This window comes from Anomaloglossus baeobatrachus, chromosome 4, assembly GCF_048569485.1.
Source record: "Anomaloglossus baeobatrachus isolate aAnoBae1 chromosome 4, aAnoBae1.hap1, whole genome shotgun sequence".
Lineage (NCBI taxonomy): Eukaryota > Metazoa > Chordata > Amphibia > Anura > Aromobatidae > Anomaloglossus > Anomaloglossus baeobatrachus.
Genome location: NC_134356.1, coordinates 643,560,411 through 643,572,096, shown reverse-complemented (window position 1 = coordinate 643,572,096; position 11,686 = coordinate 643,560,411). Strand labels below are relative to the sequence as shown.

Below are 11,686 nucleotides of genomic sequence, written 5' to 3'. Positions count from 1 at the left end.
TGGGGGAAAATATAGTATTGGGCATATTGAAAATGAACATGCCCAATACTTTAAGGCTATGTTCACACGTTCATGCATTTTTGTTGTGTTTTTGCTGCTTTTTTAGTCAATAAAACAAACTTTAGTAAACAGTTACTGTAGACAAATGACACACACAATCTGCATTTTGTGGTGCAAAAATGCACCAAAAAAAGCAGCAAATTCTGCTTCTTGTAAGCCACTTTTGTGTAAGGAGGTGGATTGGAAGTCGTGTCCTTCCCTGAAGACACCAACAGCACTAATGTATTGTGTAGCAATGTAATAGGTAAGATAAGTGTAGAAGTGTGTCATAGGATGTAGCAGAGTTGTGTGTAAGGTGTATAGGACTGTTTCATAGGAATGTTGTATAGAATGTTTATGTAGGAGGTACAGGAATGTTTGCTAATGTAACACATAGTAATGTAGTGTTCATAATGTTTGCTTAAGAATGTAGGTGAGAGGTTAAGTCTGCCCAGCAACAGACCGCAGGGACAGAATTACTTAACAGGCTTATTCCCATCTCCAAGATCCTATCCTAATGTGTAGTAGGTATAATAAAAATAATTTTAGCAAATATCTCCAATTAGAAATGTTGCATAGTTCTCCTGACATGGCTATGTCTTATCTCATTTGCAGGGCATTGCAGCTTAGGTATCCATGGTTACAAGCACAAACAATTAACTGTCACTATATGAGTGGATGTAACCATGGTTACCTAAGCTGCAATGCCTTGCAGATGAGGTAAGAAACATGGCTATATCAGGAGAACTATACTACATTTCTAATTGAAGTATTTGCTAAAATTATTATTTCACCTACTACATATTGGGATAGGCTCTTGGAGATGGGAATAAACCCTTTAACTAATTCTGTCCCTGCGGTCTGTTGCTGGGCAGACTTAACCTCTCACCTACATTCTTATGCAAACATTATCATCACTACATTACTTTGTTACATTGGCAAACATTCTTGTACCGCCTACATAAACATTACTATGAAACAGTCCTATACACCTTACACACAACTCTACTACATCTTAAGACACACTACTACATAACATTTCTGACATCTTATCTTACGTATAACATTTTCTTTGTCGCTCCATTGGGAGACCCAGACAATTGGGTGTATAGCTATTGCCTCTGGAGGCCACACAAAGTATTACACTTAAAAGTGTAAGGCCCCTCCCCTTCTGGCTATACACCCCCAGTGGGATCACTGGCTCACCAGTTTTGTGCTTTGTGCGAAGGAGGCAACACATCCACGCATAGCTCCACTTTTTAGTCAGCAGCAGCTGCTGACTATGTCGGATGGAAGAAAAGAGGACACATATAGTGTCCCCAGCATGCTCCCTTCTCACCCCACTGTATGTCGGAGGTGTTTGTAAGGTTGAGGTACCCATTGCGGGTACGGCGGCAGGAGCCCACATGCTGATTCCTTCCCCATCCCTTTTTACAGGGCTCTGGGTGAAGTGGGATTTACCGGTCTCCAGGCACTGAGACCGTGCTCCATCTACAGCCCCTGGAGAAGATGCTGGATGGAGCGGAGTACATCAGGGACATGGCCCTGCTTCCTCAAGGTACTCTGTGTCCCCGTGCATTTGGCGCTCACACCGCAGCATGCTGGGTGTTGTAGTGCGCCGGGGGACATCAGCGCTGCGGCGCCTGTGCCATGGCCTCATTCAGCTTTGCTGAAGCAGGCTCACTTATGGGAATTGGTCGCGCCGGCCGCTGGGACTGCGGCGCGGCTGGCACTTGTAGTGCGCCGGGGACTTCAGCGCGGCCTGCGCTTTTACGGCGGCCGCGCTGATAACTAGAGTCCCCGGCTTTTGCGGCCTGCTTCCGTTCGTTCCCGCCCCCAGACCTGCCAGTCAGGAGAGGGGCGGGACGCTGGCCACTTCCAGGAATCGGTCGCGCCGGCCGCTGGCAGCGGCGCGGCTGGCACTTGTGGTGCGCCGGGGACTTCAGCGCGGCCCGCGCTTTTACGGCGGCCGCGCTGATAACTAGAGTCCCCGGCTTTTGCGGCCTGCTTCCGTTCGTTCCCGCCCCCAGACCTGCCAGTCAGGAGAGGGGCGGGACGCTGGCCACTTCTATGAATCGGTCGCGCCGGCCGCTGGAACTGCGGCGCGGCTGGCACTTGTGGTGCGCCGGGGACTTCAGCGCGGCCCGCGCTTTTACGGCGGCCGCGCTGTTAACTCGAGTCCCCGGCTTCTGGGCCTAGTCTCCCTTCGTTACCGCCCACAGCCCTGACAGTCAGGGTAGGGGCGTGACGCTGCATAGAGCAGCGCTGAGAGCTGGAGTATGTTTTGCATACTCCACCCCTCTCACTGTGTGCACTGTGAATCCGGATTCCCGCACTTTCTCAGGCACGCCCACGGCTTCCTTCTCTACAAGGACACCGGCAGCCATTAGTGTCAGTTTCTGTACGATACAGAGACAAGTGTGGAAGACCCTGGCATTCTGATAGTCACACAATCGCTGCAACAGGCGTTAAGCAGCACCTGTGGTGCTAACCCCACTAGTGCAGAAGTGCACTTATAGATATGCTTGTACTATATACATTGCACTGTTTGGTCGCACGTTGTATATACCCTCCTGGATTATGCGGAGGAGTTATCAGCATATTCTCTGTGTAAAACAAAGGTGCAGAACCACATGTTTTTCTATACAGCTGGTACAGCATGTACGGCTATACGGCCGGCAGGTACATGGACTCCCATTGTATGCACTAATGGCCAGGGGATGAGGACGGTGTCTGCAGTATTTACTGACAGTTTTTCTGAGACTATGGCTATGATACTAGAAGCCTAGCAGTCCGGACATGTCTCTCACAATATGGGCACTGTTGAATCATTGATCCATGGCCCCCCTCAGTGTGAATAACTAACAGCTCCGGGAATGTCACACGCATCCCAGAGTCACGGCTCTGCACGGACGTCAGTCCCAGACAGCCTAAGTGGGCTCGCTATGAGCGGCCTCGGTTTCATCAGGGTCCTAACAGAAGGACTCGCTGTGTAATGAGGCGGAAGTAGCGGCTCAGGATTCTGATCCTGAGACCGCTCTCAATCTGGATACACCTGATTGTGACGCCATAGTAAATAATCTTATAGCGTCCATCTATAGAATGTGGGTTATTTCTCACAGCTCCTCCAGTGGAGGAGTCAGCTTCACGTATTTTTCTGGACCACTCTGCCTTCAGAGAGGCAGTCCAGGAACACCACGCTTATCCAGATATGCGCTTCTCCAAACGGCTTAGGATACACGTTATCCCTGTCCCCTGACTTGGTCAAGGACTGGACCCAATGTCCCGAGCGGCATCCTCCAATCTCCAGGCTTGTAGCTAGATCCATAGTTGCAGTGGGAGATGGAACTGCAAACTCAAAGATGCCACTGACAGACAGATGGATCTCTGGTCGAAAGCCATCTATGAGGCTGTCGGCGCACCGTTGGCTCCGGCATTCTCTCCCTTGGGGCACTCCAAGCTATTTCAGCTTGTCTTACACAGATTGACACGGTTACACGTACATCTGTGCCGCAGGTGGCATCCTTAACCTCTCAAATGTCTGCATTTGTTTCTTACGCGATTCAGGTTGTCCTGGACTCTGCGAACCGTGCGGCGGTAGCCTCCGCTACTCCGTGTTTTTAAGCAGAGCCTGGTCTGCTCGTTAAGTGAATGGAAGGCAGATTCTGCTTCCAAAAAAGGTTGCCTAACCAGTTGCCTTTTTCTGCTGACCGACTGTTTGGTGAGCGTTGGATGTAACCATCAAACAGTCCAGGGGTAAGGATTCATCCTTTCCTCAGCCCGGACACAACAAACCCCAACAGAGCAAGAGGCAGTCGGGGTTTTCGGCCTTTTCGAGGCTCGGGCAGGTCCCATTTTTCCTCGTCCAATGTGGACTCAAAAGGATCAGAGGAGCTAAGATTCTTAGCGGGCTCAGTCTCGCCCAAAAAAGCGACAGTCTGAAAACCCGCTTCCAAGGCGGCTTCCTCATGACTTGCGGCCTCGGTCGGTAGCAGGCTCTCCCGCCTTGGCGATATTTAGCTGCCATAGGTCAATGACCATTGAGTGTGAGACATTCTGTCTCACGGGTACAAGATAGAGCTCACTTCTCGTCCTCCAACTCGATTCTTCAGAATTTCTCCACCTCCCGGCCGGGCCGCTGCTCTTCTGCAAACAGGGTGCACTCTATAGGCAGAAAGAGTGATGACCCCCGTTCCTCTTCAGGAACAAGGTCACGGTTTTTACCCCAAATTCTTTGCGGTACCTATAACAACGGGCCGTTCCGTCCCGTTCTGGATCTAAAAATGCTCAGCAAGCTCGTGGACACCAGGCGGTTCCGGATGGAATCCCTCCGCCATGTCATCGCCTCAAGGTCCCAAGGATATTTCCTAGCATCATTAGGCATCAAGGATGCTTATCCACACGTGCCGATTGATCCAGAGCACTAGCGTTTCTACGCTTCGTTATAGGAGACGAACACCCTCTGTTCGTAGCGCTACCTTCCGGCTAGCGACAGTCCAACTGGTCTTCGCCAAGGTCAGGGCAGCAGTAGTCACAGTCCTGCACTCTCAGGGTCACTCTGTGGTCCCGTATTTAGACGATCTACTTGTCAAGGCACTCTCTTAGGAAACATGCCAACACTGCCCGAACGTTGCGCTGGAGACTCTCTAGAGTTTTGGGTGGATCATCAACTTTTTAAAGTCAGATCCGACCCCGACCCTATTGATAACATATCTAGGCATAGAGTTTCTTACTCTCTCAGCGATAGTGAAGCTGCCGCTAGACAAACAGCATTCACTACGGGCTGCAAGCTCTTCTTTAAGAACCAGTCGCACACATTGAGACGCCTCATGCACTTCCTACGTAAGATGGTAGCAATGGAGGCAGTTCCTTTCGCGCAGTTTTACTGCGTCCACTACAATGGGACATTCTCCGCCAATGGGACGAGGAGTCGACGTCCCTCAACAGAGTCGTCGTTCTTTCTCAGGCGGCCAAGGAATCTCTACGGTGGTGGCTTCTTCTCACCTCTTGGTCAAAAAGAAGGTCCTTCCTATCCCCGTCCTGGGCGATAGTTACGACAGACGCGAGTCTATCAGGGTGGGGAGCAGTTTTTCTCCACTACAGCGCTCAGGGTACGTGGACTCAGCAAGAGTCCACTCTTCAGATCAATGTTCTTGAACACAGAGCAGTGTATCTTGCCCTACAATCCTTCCAACAGCGGCTGGAAAGCAAGCATATCCGACTTCAGTCGGACAGCTCCACAGCGGTGGCATACATCAACCACCAAGGAAGAACGCGCAACCGGCAAGCCTTCCAGGAAGTCCGGCAGGTTCTGATGTGGGTGGAAGACACGGCATCCACCATATCCACAATTCACATCCCAAGTGTGGAAACTAGGAAGCTGACTTCCTAAGTCGCTGAGGTGTGGCCGAAAGAGTATGGTCTCCTCACCCGGACGGGTTTCAGGAGATCTGGCGCCGCTGACAGAGGCCGGACGTCGATCTAATGGCGTCACGGCACAACAACAATGTGCCAGCTTCATGGCACGGTTTCACAATCATCGAGCTCTGGCGGCAAACGCCTTAGTTCAGCATTGGTCGCAGTTCCAGCTACCTTAGGTGCCACCTCTGGCATTGTTGCCCAGAGTACTGCGCTAGATCAAGACCGACTGCGGCCGCGCCATCCTCGTCGCTACAAATTGGCCGAGGATGTTGTGGTACTCGGTTCTGTGGTGCCTCACGGTAGGCTAACCGGGGGCACTACCAGACCAATCAGACTGGCTGTCTCAAGGGCCATTCTTCCATTTGAATTCTACGGCCCTCAACCGGATGGTGTGGCATTGAGTCCTGGAACCTAGTGTCGTCAGGATTACCTCAGGACGTGGTTGCCACCATGAGACAGGCTAGCATACCAACGTCCGCCAAGATTGACCACAGGACGTGGGAGATGTTCTTATCTCGGTGCTCGGCGCAGGGTGTTTCTCCCTGGCCGGTTGCATCGTCTATGTTTCCTTCCTTCCTGCAATCTAGGTAGGAAAATGGGTTGTCGCTCAGTTCCCTTTAGGGACAAGTCTCAGCGCTATCTGTATTTTTTCAGAAACGACGACTTCCTCAGGTACGCACGTTCCTACGGGGAGTTTGTCTTCTCAGCACTCCGTACAAGCGGCCGTTAGAGCCCTGAGATATGAACAAGGTTCTAATTGCTCTCCAGATGCCGCCTTTCAAGCCTTTGAAGGATGTCTCCCTTCCCGTTTTTCACGGGAAGTGGCCTTCTAGTAACGGTCTCGTCTCTTAGGAGAGTTTCCGAGCTAGCAACGCTCTCATACAAACTCCCTTCCTGGTCCTTCACCAGGACAGGGTAGTTCTGCGTCCGGTTCCGGAATTTCTCCCTAAGGTGGTATCCCATTTTCATATCAGTCAGGATATCACCTCACCTTCTTTGTGTCCTCGTCCAGTCCATCAATTTCAGAAAGATTTGCATCTGTTGGTTCTGGTGAGAGCACTCAGGTTCTACTTCCCGCATGGCGCTCCTGCGCCACCCGGATGCACTCTTTGTCCTTGTCGCTGGTCGGCGTAAACAGTCGCAAGCTTCCAGATCCACCCTTGCTCGGGGGCTCGAGGAACCAATTCTTGAAACCTACAGTTCTACTGGGCTTCTGGTTCTCTCAAGGCCGAAGGCCCATTCTACCAGAGCCGTGGGTGCATCCTGGGCATTACGGCACCAGGCTACGGCTCAGCAGGTGTGTCAGGCACCCACCTGGTCGAGTCTACTTACTTTTACCAAGCATTATCAGATGCATACCTACGCTTCGGCAGACGCCAGCCTAGGTAGATAAGTCATTCAGGCGGCGGTTGGCCACCTGTAGGAGAGGGCCGTTTGACGGCCCTATCATGAGGTATTCTTTTACCCACCCAGGGATTGCTTTTGGACATCCCAATTGTCTGGGTCTCCCAATGGAGCGACAAAGAAGAAGGGAATTTTGTTTACTTACCGTAAATTCCTTTTCTTCTAGCTCCAATTGGGAGACCCAGCACCCGCCCTGTTTTCTCGGGGTTTTTCTGTTTTTTCGGGTACACATGTTGTTCATGTGGTATGGTTCAGTTCTCCGATGTTTTCCTCGGATTGAATTGGTCTTTAAACCAGTTATTGGCTTTCCTCCTTCTTGCTTTGGCACTAAAACTGGTGAGCCAGTGATCCCACTGGGGGTGTATAGCCAGAAGGGGAGGGGCCTTACACTTTTAAGTGTAATACTTTGTGTGGCCTCCAGAGGCAATAGCTATACACCCAATTGTCTGGGTCTCCCAATTGGAGCTAGAAGAAAAGGAATTTACGGTAAGTAAACAAAATTCCCTTCACTGCACAGCCCTCAATCAGAGGGGTCAACTTATAGGGATAGTGACTGCTTCCTCTTAAACTATCTGATAGGGATCCACCAGGGACTAGTGTGGTCGTGCTAGTGACACAGGTCGACAAGGCTGCATGTAGTGGGTGACTCATAACAACGACAACATTGAGACCAGTAGTGAGAGAGCGCAATCATGGAAAATGACTGTAGCATTGGATAGTACTAGAATAACCAGGGGGCTAGAGATCTACCCTCCAGCGAACGGCTCTATACTGAAAGAGCCGAAGTATGGACATTTGGCTAGGCCCTTTAACCATCAAGGTATGGGGTTAGCATTACTAACGTGTGACGGGGTTCTTCCTTCTGGAGTGAGACCCCTTCCGGCAACTGTGAACCTAAGGCTCTTCGCTAGCAATGTGGCATACCCCCTACCCCCCTCTCCTATGGGGTGAATAGACATTCATCCAGAATAGTCCTGGAGCCTGCTTCTCCAATCCTATTGTAGTGTTTCAACCCCCTGGAGCCTCTTCTATGTGACGGAAGGAGATGTGGACCTAATGAGAGGGAAGGATACGTCAAAGACTGCTCTGTCGTGTGTGGCTGGGTTGTGCTGGAAAGCCCAAAAGATCGGAAGCAACCCAGCCAGTACTAGAACTGTCCGCTCCTGGCTTGCCAAAGGCAATGGCGGCATGTGGCCTCCTGAAAGGTATGACCTGCCCCACACCAACCCACAAACCCAGGCAGGAGCACAGATTTTATGTAGCATGTCGGAGTGACCGGAGTCAATCTCTCGCCTGTGCCTACCACCCCATGTCACGTCACACCTACAGAAAAAAAGCAGCCAAAAATCAAAGTGTGAACATAGCCTAATTGTTCCTTATGGCAAAAATTAAAATTTGGAAGGTTCAGCTGACATTATGTGAATAAATTATTATTTTGCCCCTTCATCCTTACGTTTTCACAGTTCTTCACTAGCCCGATCCTTTTATATTCTATGTTTTGCTGATCAGCTTTCCCCAAGAGTGAACTTCATTACCTTCTACCCTAAAGGTGGCCGTACCCACCATACCGAGGTTCTTCGATCCGGAATTTTATAACGATCTGCTGACCACCTAATATGTTTTAGATGTTCCACCAATTTTTTTTAGATGGAAAAAAATGGATTGGACATATTGAATTTCAGCATGCCCAATCATTTCTTTTCTTTAGGAAGATAAGCTTCCGCTGGAGTTTTCTGAGAGCGAAAACTCTTTCTCTATTCAGAACACTTTTATGCCAAGATAAAGCTTACAAGTCCTGTGTATGTGATCAGGCTGGGATTGAGTCCTCTTCCAGATTACACACGGACTACCGTATAATCTGGTGGTGGTATCTTCTACGCTCTCGACTGGTTACACCAGCCAGCCATAGATTTCTTCATTTTTTTGTTATCTAGAACAGACTGTTCTTTATCCAATCTCTCCGACTTTTACTTTCCATCAGGCCATGATATCGCCTCCCCATCCTTTTCTTGAATAACCGCCCTTTTTTTTTATCAAGCGTCTTCCAAATTGTTTACTAGTTTCTTCCTTTTCTGCTTTCCTTTTTGATCTTGAACCAGATCCATTTTGTTTTTGATTCTAGTTTTGACCTCTCTTCTCTTCAGGACCTCAGCAGTCTAGATTTAATCCGGCCTCGGATCAGCCTTGTGTGCCAGATCGTACGGGTAGGACACATGGAAATGAAAGATGGGAAGAAGCATACGTTTGGCTTGAGACGGCCCTTTGGTGTTGCAGGTAAATAGACAGATACATACACCTTTGGGACCCTTTTTTTCTTAAAGGGGTTATCTCCATCTTCAAGAATGGGTACTGTAAGATAATACTTGTAAAAATAAGCAATTTTTAATTTTTTTTATTAAAAATGTCAACATTTCTTAAGATATTAAATTCTTCTGCTTACAACTCGTTACTGTGGAGACCGACCATCGCTACCGGACACCAGAACGTGAATAGCGCTTACACTCTTTTTTATTGAGCTTGTAAGCGCCATTTTGATGCTGGTCAGGATCGCTGTACTCTGTTACCTTCTAATCTTAGCCAGTTTACAGTGCACCTGATACAATGCCAATTAGGCTCATATACCTCCATTCCCGACGCGCGTTTCTTTGCTTTTTGATCCACAGTCCCCTGAGGAAGTCAAAAAGTGACGAAACGCGCGTCGGGAATGAAGGTACATGGGACTAATTGGCCTAGTATCAGGTAATTACCACACTTGATATATTCTACCATTGTTTTGCCACCACTGTTGGCTCTCAATCAGCATTGTTTATATCTTGCTCACAGGTATTGAACAACTATTATGCTGGTTACTTTAATACACTAGTAATACATGGTCTTTAATGCATTAACTCGTTTTACTACTGGACGCTGTGTTCTTATATATAAATTTGGGTTAGCATTTTGTTATTCCCAATCATAACATTGATTTTTACCTATTCATCCATATACAGACAATCATTTGGCTACCTGTTATCTGTACGGCCCTATACTTTATATCATACCCTTGCCTCTTAGGGGTACTTCTCACATAGCGAGATCGCTGCTGAGATCGCTGCTGAGTCACGGTTTATGTGACGCAGCAGTGACCTCATTAGCGATCTCGCTGTGTGTGACACTGAGCAGCGATCTGGAGCCTGCTGTGAAATCGCTGCTCGTTACACACAGTGCTGGTTCATTTCTCTATCGCTTTCATTGGGGGACACAGGACCATGGGGTGTATGCTGCTGTGATTTGGAGGCTGACACTAAGTGAACATAAAAAGAGTTAACTCCTCCCTGGCAGTGTACACCCCGAGCCAGATGCGGATCTATGCCAGTTTTTTGCTTAGTGTCGTAGGAGGATGAAGTGGGCCCATATCTCTGTGGGCCAACCTCAGCCTAGGCTATCCCTTTTTTTCAGTTTTTTTCGTGCGTTACGGCGCCGCTCAGCCTTCACATCTCTTCTAGGCTTTTGTCTCTTCTGCAGGGTCAAAGGCCTAGCATCAGAGAGAACCCTCGCCTTCTCCGTCGCTACGGGGTACCGTCCCCTGGGTCGCTTGAGGCGACCCCAGGCCCTATCCCCCTCGGGCCCCATGGTACCACCCCAGGGGCTGCTTGGGGTTGAGCATTTTTATTTTTTCTAAGGCCACACACTCCCCGTCGACCCCTATGGTACCGTCCCAAGGGGTACTTCTGGTGGAGGCGGCGAGGAATTGTCGGCATCAGGATCACAGGTCGGCAGCGCAGGAGCGCTCACAGCACCAGGCCTCCCCCAGCGTCCTTTCCTGGTACCCTGGGCCCAGGCAGAGAATCTGTTTGCTGCAGCGCAGGAGCGCTCTGCAGTCTCCCTCACAGCTCCCCAGCCCCCCTCCCTGATGCCTTCCAGGATCAGTCTGCACTCACCGGGGGCCGCAGCAGCGCAGACCAGCTGGGGGGCGCCTTTCTCTTTTCCAACACGTCTGGCTGCCTTTGATCACAGACGCTAGGGTCAGAGAAATCCTAGTCTCGAGATACAAGATAGAGTTCTCGTCAATTCCTCCAAGTCGTTTTTTCCTTTCCCATCCTCCCGAGTCAGATGCGCGAGCTCGCCCTTTTCTTCACGCCATCGAATCTCTGCTCCGCTCAGGGGTCATGGTTCCGGTGCCAAATTCGGAACGGTTCAGGGGAGTCTGACCCCGGCCCGCCGGATTACCTTCCTAGGCATGGAGTGCGATACCATCCAGGGATGCGTGTTCCTCCCACAGGAAAAGATTGTCTCCCTCCGGAAGGATATCCAGACCCTCCACCACTCCAGAGCGGTGTCCATACGATTTGGTATGAGGGCCCTCGGTCGGATGGTGGCGGCAATAGAGGCGGTTCCGTTTGCTCGCTTCCACCTTCGCCCCCTTCAGCTATATCTGCTGCACAAATGGGACAAGTCTCTATTCACCTTGGATCGCAAGATACATTTGTCCCCGGAAGTCCGCCGCTCATTGCTCTGGTGGACCAACAGACACAATCTCTCCAAAGGAACGTCATGCTTACCGGTACACTGGCGGACAGTCCCCACCGATGCCAGCCTTCTGGGCTGGGGAGCGGTGTTCCATCATCACACGGCTCATGGTCAGTGGTCCCCCTGGGAAAGCCTGCTCCTGATCAACGTTTTGGAGATCAGAGCGGTCTTATGAGCCCTGCAAGCTTTTCAGCGCCTTATACAGGGGTCTCCAATCAGAATACAGTCGGACAACGCCACGGCGATGGCATACATCAATCACCAGGGCGGCACGAGGAGCGTCATGGCAATGAGAAAGGTGAAGAAGATCGTA

At 50.1% G+C, this 11,686-nt stretch overlaps 1 protein-coding gene across 1 annotated transcript in view; it reads left to right on the top strand.

Moving 5' to 3' along the window:
- Positions 1–11,686, top strand: part of DOCK5 (dedicator of cytokinesis 5) — a 152,972-nt gene that overhangs the window by 44,948 nt on the left and 96,338 nt on the right. Inside the window, exon 10 of the mRNA XM_075346467.1 lies at positions 9,009–9,138. Coding sequence (XP_075202582.1) covers positions 9,009–9,138 — 130 coding nt within the window. The remainder of the gene's footprint in view (positions 1–9,008; positions 9,139–11,686) is intronic.